The 27,593-nt window shown below is 45.3% G+C and overlaps 1 protein-coding gene across 1 annotated transcript in view; it reads right to left on the bottom strand.

Moving 5' to 3' along the window:
- PDLIM1 (PDZ and LIM domain 1) overlaps positions 1-15,476 on the bottom strand; it is a 40,611-nt gene extending 25,135 nt beyond the window's left edge. The window contains exon 1 of the mRNA XM_086378803.1: positions 15,274-15,476. Within this exon, the coding sequence (XP_086234929.1) occupies positions 15,274-15,369 (96 nt within the window). The 5' untranslated portion in view covers positions 15,370-15,476. The remainder of the gene's footprint in view (positions 1-15,273) is intronic.
- Between the last annotated feature and the right edge of the window lie 12,117 nt (positions 15,477-27,593).

Genomic DNA, 27,593 nt, shown 5'->3' on the forward strand with positions numbered 1-27,593 from the left:
ATCTGCCTGCCAATGCAGGAGATGTAAGAGACGCAGGTCCGATCCCTGGGTTGGCAAGAACCCCTGGAGGAGGGTGTGGCAATCCACTCCAGTATTCTTGCCTGGAGAATCCCATGGACAGAGGAGCCTGGTGAGCTACAGTCCACAGAGTGCAGAGTCAGACACGACTGAAGGACTTGGCAGCATACTAAAAACAGGACCATCATCCCAAGGTCAGTCATGACTTTGGCATTAAAAGACCTTCCTCGATGGAAGTCCAAGCCCTCTGGGAGCAGACTACACCCAGGCTCCCAGCACCCACAGGGTTCTGGCCTCACCTTGGAAAAGGCCTTTGACTCCTGGGAGCCCAGTGAGGAAGATTTTGTGAACACTTGAGGGTCTCCATAAGGCTGAACCACAGAGAAGAGGCCCAACACACCAAATTAACACAGGCTTATGCCCTGAGCCTCTGTATCTGATGCAGTTTTCAGCAGCCAGTTTCCAATCAGCCCTTGCCAGAAGGAAACACTGACCTCCTGAGGTGGCCAGTGTTATGTTGCTGTCAAGGTTTTCCCCTCATCAGTGCCTGGACCCCACAAAATAAGGGACGGATGACTTTGGTCCCCAAGGTTCCTTCCGGTTCAGACATGCTATGACTTTATCAGGCAAAACTCTCCTGGAATGTAGCAGGATGTGGAAACCAGTGCAGAGATCCTGACCTCCTAACCTTCCTTTCTGGCTTTCCCATCATCCGTTTACCAGAGATCTGGCCTTTAGAAAATGAAAGCCCCCAATCTAAGGTTCGGACCTTCTTCCCATGCAGCCACTGGGAAAAGAAATTTAATACAGGCAAGCATGGCCGCTCTCCTTTCAGTCGACTTCAGGGAGTTAGCTCTGAGTCACAGTATGTGCAGTAAAAACAAATTCCTCTCATTTTCTGCTTGTCTTCCTGAGAAGACTGACCTGGTGTGACTTCGTATATGTTTTCCCTTTTCTAAAGAACAACACAGACCCCTTGTTTTAAAAATGGCACTAAGCATCACTTTATTTACTCTGTCTCCAGGGAGAGCAGCCTGATGAACTCATTTGTCATAACCAATTCTCATGATGTTAAAGAGAAGTTCCCTTGGATAAAACCCAAAATCACGGATGAGTTCCCTAAGGCCCAGGCCATCCCCCGCCTAAGCTCCAGCTACAGGGGCCTTCCTTCCTTCTTTCCTGCCTCAGGGCCTTGGCACTGCTGCAGCCACTGCCTGATTAACTTCTGGGCTTAAATGACCCTTCTCACAGAAGACATTCCTGATCTCCAGTCTAAATTAGGGCCCGTTGTCAACCTTTTCATACGTTCTCTTCTTCACAGCACTTGTCACATTAAGTCTGTAAGTCTGTTTTCTGAATTTGTTTATATATAATGCTTGAGAGCCATAAGTGTGAGAGCAGGCTTTTGTCTGCCTTTTGCACTGTGATGTCCTCAGGTGCCTAGCTGTGACCAGCACAGTATGTGGGCAATGAATATGTGTCCAATGAATGATTGAATCCAAAATACCTTGCGTTGTTAAATATGTAATCATGCTGCTTCGTTTCATCCTTTTTAAAAAAGTGACTATTTCAAAAGGAATCAAATAACCATCTTCCCCAGCATCACTCTCCTGGAATGCGACCACTCACAAAACTAAAATAAGGTGGGGGTTGGGGGGACAAAAAGCTTGAGAAAAAGAAAACAGAGTTTCCTCTTACTTGCATATGCTCAGCTGCTAAGAACTCCGGAATTTCCAGCACTTGGTTTAAACTGTCTTGAAGGTGAGACACTTCTGCTCAAAACATCCTGACAGATTCTGGACGAGCTAGAACCAGTCTTAAGAGCCCTGAGCCTGAGTAATCAAGGCTTGGCCATCCCCTCTTCTGGTCTTTTTTTTTTTTAACCCAAATTAATGGGAAGTTAAAAGAAATCTCAGAAAGTTGTAAAACACTATCATCAGATGGAACTTGGACGGAATCACATACAAATAGAGTCCATATTCTTTCATGAGCTGTTTATTTCTAGGGGAAAAAAGTGGATTTAAATGAAATTACGGGACTTGCTTTTTACAAAGCTCTTTCACATACTTTCTGCTACTTGACATAATAATGACGATGAACTCACCATTAACATGTAAGATAATTTTACAGATGAGGAAATTGAAACCCAGAAAAGCTGTGACTGACTCAAGTTCACACTGCTAAAGGTTGGAGCCTGAACTTGAAACCAGATCCTCTCATTTAACCAAACTCCGTTTCCTGCTTTACCACAGTGCCAGCAGCAGAAGCTCCAAACCCAAATAACTGTCAGAGCTGAAGACAAATCCAGAATTGAGGAGATTCATCTGTTGTGGCCTTCAACACAGGGAACTGGAGTGTCCCAAACTCCTACCAAGGCCTGGGTACCTCCTGCCATCTATTAACCATCTCCACTGGTCTGTGCTGAGCTGGGACCCAGTAACACCTTCCCTTATAAAATACTCAAATCAGAAATGAAAAGCCCTCAGGAGAGAAGGCCTGCGTCTCCTCTGGTTAGTTCCCATCTTGAATGGAGGACTCCGATCCTTATTGCACATCAACTATTCATCACAATCACAGCAACATTCATCAGCTAATGAGTGCTAATTATGTGTCAAACACAGTGAAAGCGTCTGGCAAGGGTTAATTCACCAATCCTCCCGCGATGCTATCAGGTAGCCAACATTATTGACATCATCACAGAGAAGGAAGTAGAGTAACAAGGGTTAAGCAGTTTGCCTGAGGTTACACAGCTGGTGAGTGGCGGGCTGTGTGGCTCTGGAGTCCTTCCACTTAAACCAGTCTGCCACACTGTCTATTCTAATTTCCTCCTGACCCTCAAATTCCATCAGAACCAGCTCATAAAGGAGTCAGCTTCAGCTTCTTAAAGAGAAGTCCTACACTCTGCTCCAAAGAGACAGGCCCATTAATTACTTCAATGGACATCCGCAAAACCCTCTTCCAGCTTTCTTCCTCAGAGACCATACAATTTGATCACAACTTTTCCTGCCTGAGGATAAATGGGGTTAAGCACAATTTCCACTAAGGAACAATCTGCCATTTTCTGCAGAATTCACTCAAGTCTTTCTCACCCTTTGCCCCGCCAGGCAGACACTTTGCTCAGAGGCCAACCTGTACATCTGCCCTTCACTGCATCATTAAAGCCTGTGCACTGCCATCAGACTCCTGAACACAAAAGAAAATGCACTGAATTTCACTTCTAAATGGCACAGAATAGGATTATGATGAGGCTCACCTATTTTCTTCAATTTACAAGCCCTTTTCTTCAATTTACATCACAAAGAGTCAGACACAACTGAAGTGACTTACCACACATGTTGCTGCTGCTGCTGCTAAGTCGCTTCAGTCGTATCCGACTCTGTGCAACCCCAGAGACGGTAGTCCACCAGGCTCCCCCGCCCCTGGGATTCTCCAGGCAAGAATACTAGAGTGGGTTGCCATTTCCCTCTCCAATGCATGAAAGTGAAAAGTGAAAGTGAAGTCGCTCAGTCGTGTCCAACTCACAGTTACCCCATGGACTGCAGCCCACCAGGCTCCTCCGTCCATGGGATTTTCCAGGCAAGAGTACTGGAGTAGGGTGCCATTGCACACACATCTAAATAACTAATGCTCTTACATAAACCTGGATGCATACCCACTGGCCATCGCAAATGAAAAGATGACTTTCTTCCTCTGTATTATGGCATATACCTATTTTATCCCTCCTGTTACCTCCTTTCTCTCATTCATTCACTCATCAGACAGACATTCCTTAAGTACTTTCTGAAAGACAGTGTAGCTTATTAAGATGTGGCTTCTGAAGTCAGATAGCCAGGAATCAAGTCCTGGCTCTGATGCTTATGAGCTAAGTACCCCTGAGTGGGATATTTCACCTCTGTGTGCCTCCCTCTTCTTACCTATGAAATAGGAGTGATAACTGTCCTGGTGTCAGAAAGTTGTCGTGAGGATTATACAAAATGCCCCAGGCAGAGAACACTCTCAAGTTCACAGCCTCCTGGGGCAGACAGGCATGTACAGCAGCCGATACTAGAAACAAGTAAAGACGCAATGAGAGCCTAAAGGTGGAATCAGGGAAGACTCCCTGGAGGAGGCATGCTTAAAACTGTGCAAAGGCACTACAGGAGGCAGAAAAGAGCATTCCGGCTTATAGGAACTGCATGTGGACTGGCATAGATAAAACACAGGAAGCAAAGGGGGAGGAAAGGGATGAGTCTGGAAATATAAAAACAGATCTGGCTGCAAGAGTTCTGTTATTTTCTTTTTAACAAGGCTTTATCTGTACTTTATCTGGAAAACAATGGGGAACAACAAAGGAATTTAAACATAGCCTCTGACTCAACTGTCTGGTTACTGCCAAGAAACAACCACTTGGACCTAGCTCTACTGACATTAAGGTGACTGCCTTTACAGATAGTCCCTAACAGCAGTTGAGAGAAGCAGATCCATTCAAGGGTCGACCATGCAGCCTCTAGGACAGCCATTTGGAGGCTGGCTTCCCCTAGAGGACTTGCCTGAAGGCACTTACACTTAAAGTTATCTGTTCTATTGACAGCGAGAAGGGATTCCTTTAATCCCTAGGCTCAAGATTGAGGGGGCCCAATAAATGAACCTTGCCTACTATCTCGGCTTTTTAATTACTCTGCCTGCTTTAGCTGAGGCAGACACTCTCCATTCAATTAGTCCACGCCATGCTCCTCTGTCCCCAACACAGAAACCTGGAACCAGTTGCCATTTATCATCCTTCTTGCTGCTATTGATTTTTCCATTACCTCACCCTCAAGTCAAAACCCTTTTGTTGCCTCCCAACCCCTTCAGGCAAACATGCTTGTGACCACTGGCTTAGTTAAAAAATTCTATGTAGAAAAGTTTTATAACCAAGACTATAAGACACCCTGGTTTGTCCAGGACAAAACCTGTTTTCCCAGCTTAATTATCAAAAGCACCCTATTTCACTCTCAACAGTGTTCCAGCCTGGATGATAAATTGTACTGCCACTCCTTTGACAGAGATGGAGGTTTTAACCAAATATAATACTTGTCAATCAGTTGAAACAACTCTGATGCAAAGTCTCCACTGGCCCCCACCCCCAATCCTGCGAAGAAAAAATTGTCCCTATTCAAAAGGTGCTCTGACGTTTATCTGTGGACAGAAATACAGGTGAATTTCCTGAATGTTCACAGAATACTGTTAACCTTGATCCTTTAACATTGACCCTACAACATTGATGCTGCTGCTAAGTCACTTCAGTCATGTCCGACTCTGTGCGATCCCATAGATGGCAGCCCACCAGGCTCCCCCATCCCTGGGATTCTCAAGGCAAGAACACTGAAGTCGGTTGCCATTTCCTTCTCCAGTGCATGAAAGTGAAAAGTGAAAGTGAAGTTGCTCAGTCGTGTCCGACTCTTAGCGATCCCATGGACTGTAGCCCACCAAGCTCCTCCATCCATGGGATTTTCCAGGCAAGAGTACTGGAGTGGGGTTCCATTGCCTTCTCCGACAACATTGATAAACATCCTTAAATGCAAGTAGAGTACTGCACAAGTCATTTCATTCCAGGTGCCTAAACAACTTAACATGATTCCTATTATGCCTCAGCCAGAAAACTCACAGCTAAATGCAGTATGCAACTACAGAAACCATCTGATATAAAGGTCCTGGCACACCTCTTTCTTCTTTGTTCCAGTTTTTTGTTACATCTTCTGATGTGTGTTTTTATGTTTGAAATTTTGTAGCTATGTATTTTACTGCTGTAAATTACCTTAAATCCATCTTACAAGTTGGCTGTATTAATTAAATATTAAACAATGATAGTTTAGCATTTCTAACATCATAGAAAACAAGACTGAACTAAAGAAATTTGGAATTCAAGTTCAATCTCAGTGCCATGTACCTTGAGGGACAACCTCCTTTGAACTAGCAGCTGTGTCAAAGTATTCAGATATATAAATTTAAAAGACTCTGAGCTGGGTGACATAGCAGAGCCCAGCCCCACACTATACCATTTAGATGTGGAATTTGAACTCTCCTTAGTCAGACTTCTGACTCAATTTGTTTGTGGGTCGAGGTTATGGCACAGACTTTGAAGCCACATTACAGCCACAGAAGCTGTATGTACTTAGGCAAGTCGGCCTGAAAACCCCAAGAATGTTTCAAACTGTTCTTAGTTACTCTATAACCATTTTTCTTAAGAAAATGAGGCAATAAAGTAGTTTAGGTCCTTGTAGGTGAGCTGTGCCTTAATCTAGCTTCACTTCACGGTTCAGTGCAAAAGGAAACTATTAATGCTAAGGGGTGGCCATTTAGAGAGAAAGCTCTCGTAGTCTGAAAGATCAACCATTATTTCTTACATAGGAATAGAATTAAAACGCAGACAGCAAAGTAGAATACCCTGATTAATTGATCAAGAAGTCATCAGTCTCTCAAAAGTCCCCATACAAGTCCCTCTGAACCCCATATGCTTTTTCTTTTTTTCAATATTTATTTATTTGGCTGCATCAGATCTTAGCTGTATCACTTGGGACTCTTCACTGCAGCACGTGGGCTTAGCTGCCCAAGGCATGTGGGATCTTAGTTCCCCAACCAGGAATCAAACCTGCGTCCCTGCACTGAAAAGCGGATTCTAACCACTGGACAACCAGGAAAGTCCTCCCATGTGCTTTTCAACAGCCCCAATAACAATCACCCACAGCCCAAAGCCTTACCATTCACTAAACACATAACCTTGAGCAGTTATACTTTTTGTGCCCAGGCTTCTTCATTTACCAAATGACTTTTTTTTTGCTCCACCACTTGGCTTGCAGGATCTTAACTGCCTAACTAGGGATGGAATCCAGGCCACCACAGTGAGAGCACTGAGTCCTAACCTTTGGACCACCAGGGAAGTCTCTATCAAATGAAATTTATAATAGGATCAACCTCATTCATGGTTCAATTAAGTGAAATTACATTTGTAGTTTAAAACAAAGTCTGGCCCATAATAAGTGCTCAATATGCACTGCTGCTGCTGCTAAGTCGTGTCAGTCGTGTCCAACTCTGTGCGACCCCATAGACGGAAGCCCACCAGACTCCTCTGTCCCTGGGATTCTCCAGGCAAGAACACTAGAGTGGGTTGCCATTTCCTTCTCCAATGCATGAAAGTGAAAAGTGAAAGTGAAGCTACTCAGTTGTGTCCGACTCTTAACGGCCCCATGGACTATAGCCTACCAGGCTCCTCCGTCCATGGGATTTCCCAGGCAAGAGTACTGGAGTGGGGTGCCATTGCCTTCTAGCTACCATTAATATTTTTTAATAGTACCACTGCATCCCAATGCCTTCCGTGTGTTAGTCAAACTGCTAGGATCTATCTAACACCATCTTAATCCTCACCACAACCTTTGAAGACAAGTACTATTACTCCCACACTGAGGTTTCAGAGGCTGACCCTTCAGCTAACACAGGGAGGAGACAAGTTTTAATCCTGGTCAGGCTGATACCGAGATTTCATTTTCCCATGACATCAAGATGGCTTTAATTCTTGATTTGCTACATTAAAAACAAGGCAGAAAGCAAAAGCAATGACATCCAAATATTTCATCATGACATGGTAATTTGATTTTTAAAATGCTACATGAATGGAAAAATGTCTGAAAAGTTTTGCAGCAAACTGTTAAACAGCATTTACCTCTGGGAAGTAAGATTGGGAAATGGTGTGGGGAAGGCTTTTTACCGTGGGCTGTCCACATTTTTATACTACTTGATCCTGTATACAAAGCACAAGAGTTTTAATGTAAGCATTTTATTGAGGCATATCACACAAACAGATAAGGACATGATTTGTGAATAAACAACTGGATGGAGTATCACAAACAAAGCGATTCCATGGAATCAGAATCAAAGAAACTGAACGCTACCAGAACTTCCAAAGACCCCCTCGTGCCTCCTTCCATCACTAGCCTTCTGGCAAAGGTTACCATGATCCCGACCATAGATGAATGCTAGTTAACACTATAGATTAATTTGGCTTGATTAGTCTTCTATAACTCTAATGATGTGGTATTTATGTGTTATGTCTGGCTTCTTCCTGTCAACACTGTATATCTGTCTGATCCATATTATCATGCATGGTTGTAATCCCTCCATTCTCACTGAGGCAGTGTTTCATTTCATTCTTTGTTATAAATATATGTATATATACCAGCATTTATTTTTCCATTTCATTTTTGTTAATGCATTTGAGTTGTTCCGAGTTTGGGGCTATTGTGAATAGTACCGCTTTGAAGATTCTTGATATGTCTTTCATGCCATGTGGACACTTTTCTATTGAGCGGTTAACTGGAGAATTGCTGAGTCATAGGGTCTGACTGTGACTTCCCTGGTGGCTCAGTTGGTAAAGAACCCACCTGTAATGCAGGAGACCCAGGTTCGATCCCTGGGTCAGAAAGATCCCCTGGAGAAGGAAATGGCAACCAACTCCAGTATTCTTGCCTGGGAAATCCCACAGACAGAGGAGCCTGGTGGTGGGCTACAGTCCATGGAGTTGCAAAGAGTCAGACACGACTGAGCATATAGAGTCTGATCACATTAAAGCTTTGAAAGTGTAATTTTTAAAGAAATGGATGTAAATCATTGGTACATCACCTTAATTTCATCTATCTGTATGCATTTGACCTCTTTACCCTATATAGGTCCTACCTATGTCCGTATCTTTTTATCTGAGCGAAAGTGAAGTGAAGTCGTGTCCGACTCTTTGCGACCCCATGGACTGTAGCCCACCAGGCTCCTCCGTCCATGGGATTCTCCAGGCAAGAATACTGGAGTGGGTTGCCATTTCCTTCTCCAGGGGATCTTCCCGACCCAGGGATCGAACCCAGGTCCCCTGCAATGCAGGCAGACGCTTTAACCTCTGAGCCACCAGGGAAGCTTATCTGAGTAGTCATCTCTATTAAAATTAGGCCAAGTGCTTGGTCAAGAACCTAGCCTTCTACAAGATCAGAATGTCCTTCAGAAAGTTGTCTTTCAGGTTGACGGCATTTCCTGAGAAAGCAGTGTACTCTACATATGAAAACACACCACAGACCTCAGTTACAGATGACCTTTCCAGTTCACCCACACTGGTGCTAATAACAGTATCAACAATCACAAGGGGTGCTAAGTGCCACATAGAAATTACCTTTTTCATCTCAGGTTTTCATGGGTACATTTTGTCCTGGACTGGACTCAGCTCCCACTTTACAGGCCCCATCTTTGGCTGGGCAAGGTGGATCTGTCTACTCCCTGGTAATCTTCATTTGTCATAAAAACTGCCCCAAATCCCCTCCTGGCCACCCGGGCAGGCTTTTCTCTGGCAAATCATCCAATTCCTCTGCTCTTGTGTTCTTCCCTGCCCGAATGGCCATGGACTCCCATGGCTGGACTGTCAATTCTCCCAGGTGGGGCCATGGCTTCTAGCTTTTCAGGAGGAACAGGAAGGGGAGTTGCTATTCTCTGAGATGCTCTGAGCTCTAAGAGCACTGGGGCTGAGACCAGCCCAGCAAACCGCCCTGGGCACAAGGGTCTCAGGGGTGAGGAGCCCAGGAGAGTCCTACCCCTCATGATGAGACCTGTCCCACGATTAGCACTTCTCAGACCTGGGTGCTGGTAATACTTTTACCAATGAAATACTGATAGTTATGGCTTATCAGAGGGCAGAATACTGTAGTTAAAGCCGGCCTGGGAGTCAATCTGCCTGGTTTCAAATCCCAGTTCTGCGATTTATCGTGTGTCCTGTGTCCCTGGGTTGTGAAGAAAAAGATAATGTAAGTGCACAGCTAGCACAGAGTAGGCACTCACAAAATAATAGCTCCTATTACAATATTATTATGATATAGAGGTTAAGGCCATGGCCTTTGAAGTCAGATCACTCAGTCAAAATCCAGCTCTATCCACTCACTACTGCATGACAAGGGCAAAATATTTCACATTTCTATGACTCAGTTTTTTTCATCCATAAAATGGGCATATTAATTGTATCTACCTTAGAAGCATCACAAGGATTACTGAAAGAATATGTTCATATTATAATACTGCTTAGCATATAAAAAGTCTTATATATAGTTTAACTAGATTAACTATGGCCATTGTTGCAAGTTGATTAAATAAATATTCTCATACAAGCCTGTCAAGTGTAAACAGAGGCTCTTGTGATTAACACAAGAGTCATTTAGGCACAGATATTCACAGATGAATAACACAACCCAAATTTAGTGGAAAACATTTCTGAGTATATAACACATTTTCTCAATCAACTGGTGGTTAAAGACAGAACCAATGCCATAGGAGAGGCTGGGACACTTTTTAACAATAAAAAGGGGGGCCCTCGTATTCAAAGGGTACAAAATCAATGGTTTGGTCATTTGTTTCTTTATTTTATCCTCACAGAGAATTGAACCCTAGAGAAGGCATGTGACATACCCAGGGTCACCCAGTGTGGTGTTCAGGATTGGAGGTCAGCCTGAGTTCCTGTCCCGGGCACTCTACCATGCAGCTTTTCAGGCTCTCCTCTGAGACATACTGGAAGTCAAATTATCCTTTAAAAATTAACTTTATGACATTTGCTCATTTTTAATGAGCCTTTACCTTTTCCTTTACAAAGAAGCTAAGAAATAGTTCATTCACTGAAAAATCTGTAAATTCAAATTGCCTGACCTTTGGGCATGGAGCTTTTCACCTGTAAAATGCAAAGAATACTTGTTTCCCTCTCATCCAGGGAGCAGTGACAAGGTATGCCAAAGAATGAGCAGAGCTTAGAAAACAGCCCCAGGACAAGACGAATTATGGTGCTTCTCCTAGTCCTGATCAGACTAGGAAAGTGACCTCAGTGGTTAGATGATAACTTCCTCTCAATTATGTATCCCATTCCAATGGCTGCAGTCCACAGGGTCGCAACTTCACTTGCAATACCTTAACACCATTCTCCGCTCTCTCCTCCTCAAAGACAAGCCAACAGGCTGGCACCCAGGAGTTGGGGTAACATGCAGAGTCTCTTCGGAGAAGGCAATGGCATCCCACTCCAGTACTCTTGCCTGGAAAATCCATGGACAGAGGAACCTGGTAGGCTGCAGTCTGTGGGGTCACTAAGAGTCGGACCCAACTGAGTGACTTCACTTTCACTTTTCACTTTCATGCATTGGAGAAGGAAATGGCAACCCACTCCAGTGTTCTTGCCTGGAGAATCCCAGGGACGGTGGAGCCTGGTGGGCTGCCGTCTATGGGGCTGCACAGAGTCGGACACGACTGAAGTGACTTAGCAGCAGCAGCAGCAGAGACTCTTGTCAAAGGGACATAACACAGCTTAGACAGTTTCATGCCATAGGCTCAAGCATTCACTTCCATGACATTCCCTGTAATTCGTCCTCTTCCTCCACTCCTTTGACCAGCTGGAGCAGCTAATATTTCCTAGGTGATCGATTTCACAGAATGAGGGAGCACACAGCAAGGACCATTAATGCATAATGAGCCTTTATGGACAATACTGGCTTTTCACAATCTGACAGATAAGCCCTGCTCTTTCACCCTTAAGGACATGATGTAAGCCCTTGAATCTGGAAATAACACTCTTAAAAGTCAGAAAAGACCTTCTGACTACAGAGTATCCATTATTCAGCACCCCTTAGGATGCACAAGGGAAAACCAGAGGCTGTTAACAGAGGCTTCCCCAGGACTCAAGAGGCAAATGAGCAGCCTCCTACCAAGAGCATCCCTTATCTCTGGCTCCACCCCTTCCTGTCTTTTGTCAGTTGCTGGGAGAGGAAAAACAGTCAACATAAACTCAACAGCAATTTTGGCCAGGGTGTAAATCCTCTGAAGGCTTCCCTTGAAAGCAACTAGAGGAAATAAGAAATTGACATGGAGGGAAAAAAAACTCAAGGAGATAGACAACTGTAGATCTGACTGAGAAAAAAAATCTCAGGGGACAACTGCAAATGTGTATCTGGATAAGTAGGGAGTCCAAGGTAGAGGCTTAAATGAAAAACTGGGAAAAGGAAGAAAGATAGTTTTATCCATTCAAATTTGGAGATCTGGGTTGAAAATTTATCACAAAAGCATAGATGAAAATACTGAGGAATAAAAGCAGCTATTCACACACATACAAATGTATTCTGTTTGTTTCTGTTCTGAAACTTGTGAAAAACAATGAGGCAGGTTAGTGAGCTGCTGAGGTCTGGCTGTTTTTTTTTTAATTGGTAGAAAATTGCTTTACAATGTTGTGTTGGTTTCTACAATACAACATCACGAATCAGTCATAAATATATATAAATCCTCTCCCTCCTAAGCCTCCCTCCCCATCCTCCAGGTCATATTTTACACACTATCATGTGTAAAACAGTTAGTGAGAAGCTGCTATGTAACACAGGGAGCCCAGCCTGGCACTCTGTAATGTTCTATATCTTGACTTGGGTAGTAACTCTACTGGTTATTTATAACCACTTGCTGTGCATTTTTAGTTTATGACTTTTTAATTTTACAATAAAAGTAAGTTTAAAAAAAAAAATTTCAAGTACCCAAGACTACAGAGTTATATTCAGGAACTTCAGTAGTTTAACAAAAGGATGGAGCTAATAACAGAATAATTCATGCAAGAGAAAGCAAACATAGCTATTTAAGTAAAAGGCACTCCTCTTCCAGCTTAATTTTACGGTTTGCTTTGGTGTGGAGACTCAAAGTCTGCATATAAAAAACCACAGCAAACTGTATCTGCCCCGATGATAAATGTAGCACACCTACCAACCAGGTGTGTATAACTTTGTGGACATTCACACCTCAATACTGTTCACTGTTTACAGAGCAATCTCACATACCTTAACCCACCAGTGACCAGAGTTATCCCCATTGCGGAGATTAAAAAAAAAAAAAAAAAAAAAGACAGCCTCAGACAGGAGACTCCCTCCAGGGACAACTCAAGTAAGAGCCAAATATCAAATCTACACCAGATTTTACCCACCTGGGGACCCTTTATGACAATGACTTTCCCATGCTCAGGAAGTTCAGAGGTCCATGTTTTTTCCATGTGGAAATAATGAGGTGAGTAAACAGGTAAATAATTGTTATCAAGAGGATGTCACCTCCTCCGAATCACCTTCACTTTTCAATCAAAGGACAGCCCAGGGTGTTATAAAGATTAGCTTTCCTCACTAAACCACAAACATCTTGAGAGTGGAGCTGTGTCTTCTCATTTCTGGAACTCTAGGGCTTTGCATAGTTTCTAGAATATGCGACATGCTCATGACACTTGTGCTAATAAAAAAATAAACAGATAAGGGTACAGACTACTGAATTCACAGTACTGAATTCAGTACCACCACCTACCATCATTCCTGCACAGCGCCACTTGCATTAAGCCTTTTCAAAACAGCTAAAATGACAGGCAGTAACGCCCTTTCAACAGATGACCAGTAAAATCTCTCTTCCCCTCCCTTTAGAGTTTTTTAAGTTTTTTTGGTTTTCTTGTTTGTTTTAATCACTGCTACTCTGTTCTCCTGCTCTGTCTTCCGTTCTTAACAGGAGCCATATTCTCCAATTCTAAAGAAAAGGTTTCATGTGACATATAAATTCAGAAGCTGAGAGGGCTGACAGGTTAATTATAGACACAAAGAGTGGGGACAAATGGACTATGAGGTAAGCGAGTCTAAATGTCTCTCCCCTGGATAAGCATTTATTAATATGCCTGCAAAGATTTACTAGGCACAGCCAGGTTCAGCTCAGTGCCAAGCTTGGGCACGGGGGTCCAGATTTGGGAAAGGTAGTTTCTGCACTTGAGGAATCTTGCTGGTGCCTGGGAAGATAGTATGTACCTGGCAATACTCAAAGTGGCCCCCTGGGGACAAGAGGTGGAAGATAGGGAGGAGACAGTGCCTAAGAACTGAAGCACCTGTCCCTTCTAGGAGTGGGATGGTTAAAGAAGACCTCATCAGTTCACTAGGCCCACCTGGAAGGAAATGTAGGTAGGACTATGGCTGGACAGAAGACTCAGAGGAGGCCCTGATTCTTTTTCTCCTGCACCTTCCATATTCTTTCCGGGGCTGGAAGCAGGGACTTAAGTCAAAATGACCTGTAGGTACTCCCCTCCCTCTCCAAACTGCCCCTCTAAAAAAGAGGAATGTTCAGATGACTGGAAAGGCAAGTCTAGGGTCACCTTCAGCAAGCAGATGAGCCCAAGAATGGAATGAGAAGCCTAGCAAAGAGTGATACCAGAGTGCTTTTGGCTCCCCTTTTAAATTCAATCCAAAAATTTCTGGGCCAACTTCCAGGTGGCACATTGAATGTGGCACCTCTCAGTGGGACCTCAAGCTTGCCTTTAGCCCAGACTAGATGACCAAACCTGGGCTTCCAAACGCTAAGTCTGGATCTCCCTCGGGTTTCCACTTTATTTGGGAATGATGGATCTGGTCATCTCCAGTTGAACCTGGGCCCTTCCAAATAGATGAGGGCTCTCTTAGAATTTTTCAAACACCACTTCCCCCTGACACACACATAAAGTAGGACCCTCATCGCACCCCTCCCTGTTTAAAGCTGATCGGTTGATAATCCCGAAATGCCAGGCGAAATATGTCACAGCCATCTCCCGCAAAGGAGTGGAATATCCAAGAGGGTTTATTCGGGTGGTAAAATCCCGCCATTTCTCCAAAAGACATTAGAGAGGTAAAACTTGGCCATGAATGAAGTCCAATGAGTTAGACTTCCACTGTTGTTAATTTCACTCGTCCCCCGCGGGCCGCCCCCATCACCACCCCCGGCCTAGTAAACCTCCCACCCGCTCCACCTCAGTTTCTAGGTGGTTCCTGCTATTTCCAAACTGCTTTCGGCCGCTTTACGGCGTTGTTATTACAGTGGAGTGCTATCTCCCAGCGAGCGGGATCTGCGGGAACACTGAGCCCCTCGCCCGTTGACAAAGCGCGTCCACACGCCCGCCAAGCTTTCAAGGCGAAGGAACGAAAACTGGCCCCCGCTGTCCTGCAGACGCGGTAAGTGGATGCTCCGCAGGTCCTGGCTCGCCTGCGAGCCGGGTGTCCGGCAAGGGCGGCGGGCCCGAGACGTGCGGAAAGCGCTCCGCGCACCTGGCGCACCTGGACGCCCCCGGAGATCCCAGCTCCGTCCCGGGCTCAGAAAACCGCCGTCTCCGACCGCGCCCACAGGGCTCCGGCCGCCCCAGGTCCCCTTCAGGGCACGCCACTCCCCAGCCCGGGATGGCTCCGCTCCCCGCGCGTCCCGGGCTCCTCTTACCCGGGAAATGGCGAGAGGCTGCTCGAAGTCCTTGCCCCCCACGAGGCGGAAGCCCCAGGGTCCCGGGCCCTGCAGGACTATTTGCAGGGTGGTCATGGCGCGGCGACGGCGGGTGGCGACCCAAGGGGACAGACGGGGCAGGACGCGGAGTGGCGAACTGGGCTCCCTGGCAGCTGTCGGAGAAAGAGCGCGCGGCGCGGTCCGGTGGAGCCTGCGGCGGGCGGGAGCTAGGCAGGAGGAGGGCGGGGGCGGCTCCTCCCAGGCCGCGTCGCGGCCGCCAGCCCCTCCCGTCCTCCCGCCCGCGGTCCGCAGCACGCGGCCCGGGCAGAGAGTCTGGCCCGAGAGCCGGGGGTCAGCTCAGGGTCTAGGGATCTAAACAGCCCCGCCCCGGGCGCAGCCCGGCCGGGCTCCCAGCCCCACCGCGGGCGCTAGGTGAGAGGCGGGCAGGTTCCGGTGACCGCGGAGGAGTCTACGCTTGAAAACCAGTTTGAAAGTGCTTTACAAAGTCACCCCTTTGAGGTCAGCTCCATTTTCACATTTGCTTTCATGTAAACGACAGTGATGTTTTAAAGATGCTGTCCAGTGATCTCGCTAGAAAATGTGAAGCAGTCAGGGCATTTATAGCTCCATTTTACAAATAAATTAGCTGAGTCGGCCTGAGATTAGAAGACTTGCCCGAGGCCACGCAGCTGACAGTGGTGTAACTGGACCGTTGCGCAGGCTCCCCTTACTAAAGAACCCCACACTGGAACTTTGTTAATGCTAATGAGACCGTCGCGAGAGTTTGTAAGGGAACTTCAAAACCTTCCTAGAAACCTCTCCTACAGGCTGGATTCGCCGTAGATTCTGACCTTCCCAACAATTCAGACCTCAAGTCTGAGGCAGACCAGCTGCGTGTAGAGGTAACCGGGTTGAGTCCCAACACCTGGGTTCCCAGGGCGCCGCTATCCTCCTAAGTGGGCTCTGTCCCCCTCGCCCTGGAGTACATTCGCCAGGCCAGATCGCACCACGTCTCATTGCCCACTTACTCTTGAGTGAAGCTGAATGCCTAAGATGCTCGTAGGGCCACCCACGGAATGGCCCCAGCTCCCTTAATGATCTCATCTCCTTGTGCCACTCTCTGCCCACACCGGCCTGTCGCTCCAGCCTCAAGGCCCTGCATCAGGGCTCCTGGAATGCTTTGCTCCAGACATCCTAAGGCTCGCCCTTTGTTCAGATGTCATGGTCTCAGTCCGGTCATCTCCGAGAGCCCTATTTAAAACTTGCTGTCCAGAACACCGAGTCACCTTCCTCTGCTTTTATTTTCCCATTATGTTTATCATCATCTGACAAAATCAGTATTTCACTAATTTGCACCCGGCCCCCACCCCTAAGGTTTAGTTCCCCAGGGGTAAGGGTTTTTATCTGTTTGGGTCACTGCTGTATCCCAGAGCCTAAGAATAGTATTTAATGAAGGCAATACATTGGCCAACCTTATGACCTTTGAATCTCAGGTTCTTCATATTTTTCTTGGCTCCAATTCATACTGCCACCTGAGCCCCAGTGTTCTGTCTCCTCGTGATACTGGCCTACCTACCCAGATGCCCTGTGCGGAGCTTTACACATATAGGGATCATCTTACTTGTCCAGTTGTGTCACAGGACAAGTGACTGGTTTGGGAATGGTTTGCTTGAATTTAGAAATTAAAGTGGATTTATGTCATCTATCCATCCCTCTCATTTTGCACCCTGATATTCTTTTTTTTTAATTGAAGTTTAGTTGATTTACTATTCAGACATATGTTCTTTTGCAGATCCTTTTCAAAGTTATAACAAAATAATGAACATAGTTCCCTGTGCTATACAGTAGATCTTTGCTGTTTATCTGTTTTATATAAAGCAGTGTGTATCTATTAATCCCAAACTCCTAATTTATCCCTTCCACCCACTCCGCATCCTGATATTCTTGGATGTGAGAAAAAAGAATAGTGTTACCATCAGGAGCCAGCTACCTGCTCCATCAAAGCCAAAAATTATCTTTTTTATTAACAAAGATGAATATTTTTAATAATAAAAGGTATAATTCCCAAATAATATAGATATTATAAACCATTAGACACCTAACAACAAAGAAACAAAGATACATAAAACAAAAATCAGAAGAAATATAAAGGAAAAGAAAAAACATAATCATTGTGAGACATACTAACATTTCTCGGAGAATAATTTATCAAGTGCAGAAAAAATAAGAATGGGAGCATCTTGAATGATGTTATTAATAATTTAAATCTAATAAATTAATATTTACATTAACTTTTATTAATCTTATATCCTACACAAATATATTTAAATTTTTGTATCTCATACACTGTTATTAGATAAAATTATACCATCTTTGATTAAGATTCTCCTGATTTAAAAACATGCTTGTGTTTCAAGTCCCTGCAGAATTTGGGAGCCTAACCAAATTCTGGGTCTGCCCTAAGATGGGGAGCAGTTTTGAATATTTTGTGTCTTAGGAAGAGAAAAAGGTGGAAGAGCCACAGCTCTTGTGCTCCCAAAGGTGGGAACTGCCTCTCATTCATCCCTAGGTGTCCTGCTGGGGCTGTATAGACCTGATACATCGTGAGTGCCAACAGTTCCTATTCTATACAGTATTCTTTTTGGATATAGGGCACTGGTACATAGGTTACATCATTTAGTTTTTAAACGTTGTCAGTTGTAGTCTGGCTCTACACAGCAAGAGCTAAAAACAGTCAACACTCTGACCAGGTCATTCCCTTTCTGGGCACTGATTCCAGGATATAATTTAAAAGAAAAAGCTATATGTACAAAGATATTTATAGCTGCATTATTTATAATGACAAAAAAAAAAAAAACTGGAATTAAGCAGCCACAGAAAAGTAGCTAAATATGGTATGGCCATGTGAGGGAGTAGTACACAGCCTAAAAATGATAATCATGAAGTCTATGAGAAGGCATGGAAATGTGTTTTCAAGATTATATAAAAAAAGAATGAAACAAAATTATTTCTAAACCAAGTATTATTTGTAAACAAAATTATTTATAGAGTTTATAAATAAAAAATAAAAATTATGTCTACCTACTGCCAAAAATTAGGAGACAGTACAAAAACTTTGAGAGATGCAATTGGAGAAAAAAAATTTTTAAATATTGGGTTGGCCAAAAAGTTCATTCAGGTTTTTCCGTAAGATATTAAAGAAAAACCCAAACGAACTTTTTAGCCAATCCAATAACTTCTTCTAACATGACGTAAAGTTTTCAAAATAAAAATTAATTAAATGGCCTCAGCTCCTTGGATGGAGACTAAATGCTAATCTTTCTCCCTGTGGGGGCCCTTGTCTTCTATCTTTTTGATCTCCTTCCCCCTGCTCCAGTGAACTAGCTCTGAGTTGGACACACAGCCTCTATTCAGAAAATGCCCAGTGATGGATTGACAACTGTGACCCCCAAAGACAAGCAACCTTGTTTTATCTTAAAACCATTACTTATTAATTCAAACTCTACAGTTCCCTCAGACTCTTGACTCCTGCAGAGTACTAGTTGAATGGTCTTAACCTCTCTAAACTTCAGTTACCTTGTTTATTATTATTATAATGAATTCCATGGAAAACTAATAGTTTTTTAGATCAAAATACCTGTGCATGAGGGGGTGGGGGTAAGGTAGAGAGGATGCTGAAGAAATGGAAGCAAGGAGGATGGGAAAAGGACAGAGGAGCAGTGATCTAGGAAGTCAGGGAATAGTGGGCCTTTCCAACTGTTCAGTTTTACAAGTGGACAGAACAGGGTGGGTGGCTGTCTGCTAGTGGATTCCCGAGCGAACAGGCCCGCCCCCCTCTTGGCTTCTGCAGAGCTGTCTACTCCCACACCAAGGGTGCAATTGCCAGGACCCTTCAGAACCACTGCTTCCTGGAATAGCAGCCTCATTCCTTTTTTTAATTAACTTAATTATTTTTTAAATGCATTTATTTATTTATGTCTTGCTGTGATGGTCTTGTGAGACTAGGGCTGAGCTAGGCGTTACAGACGGTCTCATTTAATTTCCAGGAGAAGTCCTGGACTAGCTCAGGGGACTACAGAGCTCCCATTCCTGGAGATCGTGCCCATGACCCCTCCTCTGGGACTCAAGATGGGGCGTAAGTGACTCCCGGATTCCAAGCCTACACTGAGATCTGAGGCGGCTCTGTCCAGGGGTTAGAGAGCCGGAAGCTCTCATCTAGCCGCCTGGGGCGGGGCTGGGGCGCGCGCAGCGGCAGCACCCCTATCCCCAAACCAGTGCAACTGCCCGGGGCACCCAGATCTAAAGACGTCAGGGCAACTGTTTCTTCTCCCGCTGAAAAGAACTGAAACACTGAAACCCAAGCTCAGAGGTTCGCAAAACAAAGACATCTTTTCCCGCCGGTCCTATCCCGCTTGTCTGGCCCAGCAATTCGCGACCTCACTCCCAGGGTCAGCGTCCTGTACTCAGTACGGTGTACTGGGATCCCACGCGCCGGTCCAGGACCGCCGACCCGGGGGAGTTGCCCTCCGCTGCGCCAGGAACTGGGCAGGAAGTTCAGCTCCCAGTTCTTTCCTTTCTCCGGCTTTTTCGTTCAGTCTGGGGGTTGAGGGGGTGGGGAGGTGGAATCCTGAAGTGGCCGTTAGGGATTGGGCGGCTCTGGGATTCCTGTCGACAAAGAGCATGCTTCAGGGAACCGGGGGAGGCCAGGCCGGGGGGGGGGGCCGCGGGGCCTAAGGACACCTGGACACCGGAACTGGCTCAAGTCGCCTCCTGGCTGATAAAGGTGTGGGCAGATCAGCTGGGGGATCTAAGGCCTGCCGTGTGCCTAGCAGACAAGCAGCTATTTTGTCCACCTGCTTCCTGGCTCCCTGAACATGTGGCACAAAAATCTTCAAATCGTCAAAGAGGCTAGACCACTACCATTTCTCAAGCATCCCTGAATGTTCAAAGAAGAGGGCATCCCTGGTGGCCCAGTGTTAAGAATGTACCTGCCACTGCAGGGGAACAAGGGTTCGATCCCTAGCCTGGGAAGATCTCACTTGTGGCAAGGCAGCTAAACCGATGAGCTGCAACTGCTGAGCCCACACACCTTAGAGTCCCTTCTCCAAAACAAGAGAAACCACAGAAGGAGAAGCCCATCCACCCCAAAAAACAATAGTCCCTGATAACTACAACTAGAGAAAGCCCCGAACACGGTAATTAAAATCCAGCACAGCAAAATAAACTAATTAATTATTTTTAAAAAAGAAGAAATTCCAAAACAGAATCATAGATAAGGTGGCTCCTATTGAACCTCTGTATTGGAGAAGACAAAAAGATAATGTCATAGAGTAGTGTTGTTCACAAGATAATGGATTGTTTAAAAAATATAATTTATCTGCTAAGACCTGAATTTGAAGTTGGGTGATTAACATATTTCATTACTGTTATTATATTTCAATGAACTTTTATGTAACCTCATGAGGAAAAACTTCAGAAGTCTAAATTTGAGTCTTAGTGCAGTTGGACCCACCTCTTGGTCACCTCCCCAAAAGATGAAAGGTAGCTTGGGGTCAGAGTTACCCACCTGATTTTAGCCCAATATTCAGAAGATGAACTTGGTCTTCATTACTAAACAAGTCAGAATGTGTACTAGGAACTTGACATATATGGTTGTATTTATCCAGAGAAGAGCCCAATGAAGTGTCATGATGCCCTTATTATAGGAAAAAGCTGAGGCACCGCTGCATTGCCCAGTTCTCTCTTTGTGGAAGGACTTAATTTTCCAGCTCCTGGGAGATGGACACCCTTTAGCTTTTAGCCCCCTCAGGGACTGACACTCCCCAGGGGCATGCCTGTCCCCAGGCTGTGTTCAGTGACTGATCTTAGTGGGGATAAAGGACCGGCCATTTGTCGCAAAATGGGCCCTCTCTGATGGGTCATTATGGCTTGGCTCCAGGGCTCCGTGGAGCTCAGCTTCTCCCTCTGCCCAGTCCAGCTTCCTGTCACACCCTCCACCAGGCATAGAGCCCAAGGGCCCTTCTTAATAAACATCCTGCCTAGAAACCCTGTCTCTGGAACCAAACTCAGCCTGCACAGAGAAGTTAAGAGACTTCCCTAAAAGCACTCAGTAACCAAGTAACAGAGAACAGTTTGGGCTGGGGAGGCAGAGGAGGAGCTATAGTGTTCAGGAGACTTTGTAACAGAAAAGGGGGGGACAGGAGGTTACTCAGGGATTCTTAGGGTCCTAGAAGATTCCCCATGTTCCCAACTCACAGAGGGCCCAAGGCACAGGTCTTCTTTCTTCACTAACAGGGTCACCCCCAGCCCACGTGTCAGCAACTTGATTAGAAGTCTTTGGTGGGATGGCGTTTTGGACTTCTTCCTTGGAGGAAGTAGAAATTGAGATAAGCTTTAAATGTATGAGCAAATGAGAAGGCAAAAAGGCTATACTAAGCAGCAGAAACAGAACAAAGTAGTAGGAAGGGTGGGGGATGATCTATCTAAATGACATTACTAAATGATCGGCAGCATTGAAAATTCTGTGGGGTGGGTTAAGTGCCAGTGACCTGCTGCGGTGTGCAGTGGGGACAGGCAAAGTCTTTCCCTCCATCTCATCTCATTCCTCTCATCCTACCCATTCTGTGTGTGGGACATCCTCCCGCAAATCCACTTCCTCTCAGGGTTTGCCCATGCTGCTGGTCTGGTCTGGCCATGGCTGATACTGAAACCAACTATTTATAGACTTCAAGGACAGATGGAGTGGCAGGGCCAGTTTCCATGACGCCAGGGCTCCTGGAGGGTGGCTTCCTCTCTGCTGGGTCTCCACCTACTCCCTCTGGGTCTGTCTTCTCTCCTATCTCTCTGAAGCTCTACTTCCGTGTGGTCATTCCTTGGGTAGCATCAGGGCTGCCACTGGGTACCCTAGCAATGATAACTGACTCTAGGTACCACCACCTAGTGCCCACTTTCTGCTTTAGATCACATTCTAGGCTGAGGAGAGGTCTCAGCCATCACCACTGGGTGATGGGCCTGGGGGCTTCTCCTGTTCCCAGGACTAGTCACTAGTCACCTAGGAGCCTTCAGCTCCTACCCACTGATCACCTGAGTTTATGAATCCCAGAGGGTCATAAGAGAGGATACAAATTACAGATGTCTAGAGTTAAAAGACGTCAGAAATAATGGAAAAGATATGAAAAACATTATATATTATATATACATAGGTATATAAACTGAATCACTCTGCTGTATACCTGAAACTAACACAACATTTTAAATCAGCTATACTTCAGTGAAATAATTAAAAACAAAAAGGTAAAAAAAAAAAAATTAAGATGGGAAAATGACCATGAAGATATCTGCTATCCTGCCAGATACTGGTTCCTATATTGGGTCTTGGAAGCATGATAAAGAGAGGGCTGTGTCATTGGTCAGCTGTGAGGATTCGGCAAATTATTTAGCCTATTGGGGCTGTTTCTTCTGTTTTGGTCAACAGCTGTCTGTTGACTACTTCCCATTTGCTGCACACTATTCTGTGCACTAAAAAGTCAACAGCAAACAAAACAGACAAAAATTTTCTCCTCTGTTTGGGATGGATATGTATACACTGCTATATTTAAAATGGATAACCAACAAGGTCCCACTATATAGCACATGGAACTCTGCTCAATGTTATATGGCAGCTGGGATGGGAGGGGAGTTTGGGGGAAAATGGATACACGTATATGTGTGGCTAAATCCCTTCACTGTCCACCTAAAACTATCACAACATTGTTTGTCAGTCAGCTATGCCCCAATAACGAATAAGAAACCAAAACAAATTTTCTCCTTCATGAAGCTTACATTTTAGTGTAAGAGATAAACAAGATAAACAAGTAAACCCTATGGCATGTTTTGTGGGTAGGTATGTATTTAAATGTATGTGTGCTGCTGCTGCTGCTAAGTCACTTCAGTCATGTCCGACTCTATGCGACCCCATAGACGGCAGCCCACTAGGCTCCTCTGTCCCTGGGATTCTCCAGGCAAGAACACTGGAGTGGGTTGCATTTCCTTCTCCAATGCATGAAAGTGAAAAGGGAAAGTGATGTCGCTCAGTCGTGCCTGACTCTTGGCAACCCCATGAACTGCAGCTTACCAGGCTCCTCCGTCCATGGGATTTTCCAGGCAAGAGTACTGCAGTGGGGTGCCATTGCCTTGTCCGAAATGTGTTTGTATGTCTATGTTATTTGCATGCGTGTTTTCCTGCCCAAAGGGCCTAAGAGCAAAGATGCTCCAGAGCAATGAGTACACTTGATTTCCTAACCTTGTTTTTTAAATACTGTAAAAGGAACCAGGGCTTCTCAAGGAAATTCTAGGGCTGCAACAGGATAAGTACAAGAGGAACCTGGAATAGCTTTTTATGCAGAAAGTATGAAAGTACCTGAATAAGTGGTGGATGCATTGCAGGAGAGGGAAATGTCACATCCTGGGACCTGTGGGAGTCCTTAGGACGGACCACCAAGTGATGATTCTTGGCTTCTCAAGCAGGGAAGAAGTCAAGAGCAGCCATAATGAAGGGAAAGCAAGTTGATTTAGGGAGAGACACATTCCATAGGCGGAATGTGGAACCCTCTCAAAACATGAATGCAGTCCTGTGGCATGGGGTCATAGGTTTTTATAGGTTAAGTATAGATAGTTTCACAGGCTGAGTGGGAGAAATCGTCTTGCTATTTCAGAATAGGGTGGAAGTTTCCCAGGAATTGGACCACTGGCTACTTGGCTTTTTTTTGGTCCTGTCATGATGTAAGGGGGAGCGGTTTTAGTGTCTCAGTGAAGGTATAATGAGCTCCAGGTCAATGACCAGACTATTCTCAAGGCCACCTTGGTTTCAACTGGTCTTTATCACATCAGAACAGCTGTGCCTCTTCTTCATTATCTAGTGTTGGTGTCCTGCCCCTTTCCCTCTCATTCTCTGCTCAGAGATTTTTACTTCCATATTCTTGTGGGAAGCAGAAGGTTGGTGGTCCATCTTCTATAGTTGCTTCTGGGCTGGGCAGGGGCATCAACCCTGCCTGTCAGGGAGTAAAAGTCTCTGGATGCCTGGTATAGGGGGTCCCAGGGGCAGGACAACTTCTTGTTTTAAGTCAGAGGGCAGTATGGGTCGGAATCCTTGCATGGCCATCATTTTAATGTGGAACTGTTGTAAGCCAGAAGACAGGAACTTCACCAAGGGATTAAAGAGGCATGGTCCAAAGAGGAGGAAGAGAAGGATGACCATGACTGAGCCCAGGGCGGGTAGGAACCGAGGAAGGCTAGGGAGAGAGGGCTTCCTTACTGGTGGACCAGATGATACTAGGGTCTGACCCCTGGTTGTAGCTGTGTAACCATGATGCTTGCTCATAAATCTTTTTGATGCCCACCTCGATCTGGTCCAAATAATTAACAAAGGTACAGCAGGTTTTGTTTATAACCACACAAACACCACCCTGCTTCTCTAGGAAGTAATCCAAGGCCAATCTGTTGTCTATGACCACATTGACCAGTGAGTTTAAAGAAGTTGAAAGTCTATTTAGGGCATTTCCAGCGGTCAGGGTTAGGTTCTCTAAAGTGTTGGTTATATTTTCTAGGGTTACCTCATGGTAGGCAAAACCTCCTCATGGAGCTGCCAACCCCTCTTCCAGTCGTATCCCTGCCAGTATTAATCTGATGGCCCTCCTGGGACTGTGTTGAGTATTGGTATTGTTGTGACTGTGAATGGGACTCAGTGTCCTAATATACAGGCTCCCTTGTGCCACACAGTGTGAATATAAGGAGAAGCATTTACATAGGGGTCAAATTTTCCCTGGGGTGCCCTTGTCTTGAGGCCCTCATTCTGGGGAGTGCCACATGTTCAGACATATCCTGAAAGTACAGATATCTAAGATGTCTGGGAACCGAAGACTTTCACAAGTAAGCAGCCATTCAGATCTGTGGAAGGGACAAGTTACGAACACAATGCGCAAGGGACAAGAGCCCATTGTTATATTCAAAATAGTAGAACCCCGGAGCATTCAATGCCCTCAGCTTAGATGAGATGGTGTAGTAAGAAGGTATTTTTATTTTATTTATTTATTGGGCTGCACCAGGTCTTAGTCGTGGCACATGATGTCTTCAGTCTTCACTGAAGCGTGTGGGTTCTTGTGTTCAAGCCCTCTGCCTCCTTGCTGGTAGTCCCAGTGGGGACTACTAGCCGTAGGACAGTGGGGGTCCTGGTTGGGGATTGCACTCCCCACCCCCCACCCAAGGTAGATTACATATCCTTGATTTGGGGCTGTGAGTTCATCAGTTCATCAGGACCGGCTTTTCTCTTTAGAGGTGCAGCAGGTAGAAAGGTGGAGATTGCCCCCAAGTAAGATTCATGGGGTCACAAAGAGTCGGACACGACTGAGCGACTGAACTGAACTGAAGTCCATAGAACATTGTCAGTGTAGTGAATTGCTCTGAGAACTAACTGGGGTCTTTGGGAAAATGTCCAGATTTCTCTTTGCAAGTCATAGGAAAAGGGACGTGGACTCTGTTCCTCTGTCAGCAGTCGGCACTTCCCTTAAGGGACAGAGTTTGGTATTGGGAGGCTGATAGGTAGCTGTGCTTCCTGTAGTACTGGTGGGACTCACCTCTAGTAACAGAGGATTCAGGACAGGGCTGGAAGGATAAGGTGGCAGGGTTTCCAGGCACCCAGGTGGGGCACTAGAGGTAGGCGGTCTGGAAGCCTGCCCCCTATCAGAATTGGAGGAGGGGGCAGGAGTTCCCTGATGTGGACCTCAAGGAGGTGGGCTCATAAGGACATCATCTAAAGCATGAATGCCAACTAGGAAAAGGAGAGGGAGTACAGGAATTTGAAAACCATCTTTTTGTAATATCATTGTCAAAATTAACTCCAGCAAGAATCATCATTGATGCAAAATCTAGGGTTTGATGAGGAAGAGGATGTTGGTATGGTCTTAAAGTATCTCCCCACAGATTACTTATCAGATGCAAAGAAAAAACAAAGAAAGAAAGAAAGAAACCAATACATAGTGACCAAGCAAGACTTCCTTTTTTAAAAAGTATCTATTTATTTGGTTGTGCTGGGTCTTCATTGCCGCATGCAGGATCTAGTTCCCTGGTCAGGGATCAAACCCCGGTGCCCTGCATTGTGAGCACAGAATCTTAGCCACTGGACCACCAGGGATGCCCCAGGACTTGCTTTTGGTGACACCTCCCCCAACCCCTTTTATTTAGTAGAGGGTTGTCTGATGTTTCCTTGTGATTTGGTTCAGGTTATGCTTTCCTGGCTGGAATGTTACATAGCAATGCAGCATCCTTCTCAGGATGTTATGTTTAAGTCACAAATTGTTCTTTAGCCCCTCACAGGTCAGTTCAGTTGCTCAGCCGTGTCCGACTCTTTGTGACCCCATGGACTGCAGCACGACAGGTCTCCCTGTCCATCACCAACTCCCAGAGTTTACTCAAACTCATGTCCATTGAGTCGGTGATGCCATCCAACCGTCTCATCCTCTGTTGTCCCCTTCTCCTCCCACCTTCAATCTTTCCCAGCATCAGGCTCTTTTCCAATGAGTCAGTTCTTCACATCAGGTGGCCAGAGTATTGGAGTTTCAACTTCAGCATCAGTCCTTCCAATGAATATTCAGGACTGATTTCCTTTAGGATGGACTGGTTGGATCTCTTAGCTGTCCACGGGACTCTCAACAGTCCTCTCCAACACCACAGTTCAAAAGCATCAATTCTTCGGTGCTCAGCTTTCTTTATAGTCCAACTCTCACATCCATACATGACTACTGGAAAAACCATAGCTTTGACTAGATGGACCTTTTTTGGCAAAGTAATGTCTCTGCTTTTGAATATGCTGTCTAGGCTTGTCATAACTTTTCTTCCAAGGAGCAAGCATCTTTTAATTTCATGACTGAAGTCACCATCTGCAGTGATTTTGGAGCCCAAGAATATAAAGTCTGCCACTGTTTCCACTGTTTCCCCATCTATTTCCCATGAAGTGATGGGACCAGATGTCATGATCTTAGTTTTCTAAATGTTGAGCTTTAAGCCAGCTTTTTCACTCTGCTCTTTCACTTTCATCAAGAGGCTCTTTAGTCCTTCTTTTTCTGCCATAAGGGTGGTGTCATCTGCCTATCTGAGGTTATTGATATTTCTCCCAGCAATCTTGATTCCAGCTTGTGCTTCTTCCAGTCCAGTATTTCTCATGATGTACTCTGCATATAAGTTAAATAAGCAAGGTGGCAATATACAGCCTTGACGTACTCCTTTCTCTATTTGGAGCCAGTCTGTTGTTCCATGTCCAGTTCTAACTGTTGCTTCTTGACCTGCAT

Source organism: Bos grunniens, chromosome 26 (genome assembly GCF_055505025.1).
Source record: "Bos grunniens cultivar Pamir isolate PY7600 chromosome 26, Bosgru_T2T1.0, whole genome shotgun sequence".
In the NCBI taxonomy this organism is placed as follows: domain Eukaryota; kingdom Metazoa; phylum Chordata; class Mammalia; order Artiodactyla; family Bovidae; genus Bos; species Bos grunniens.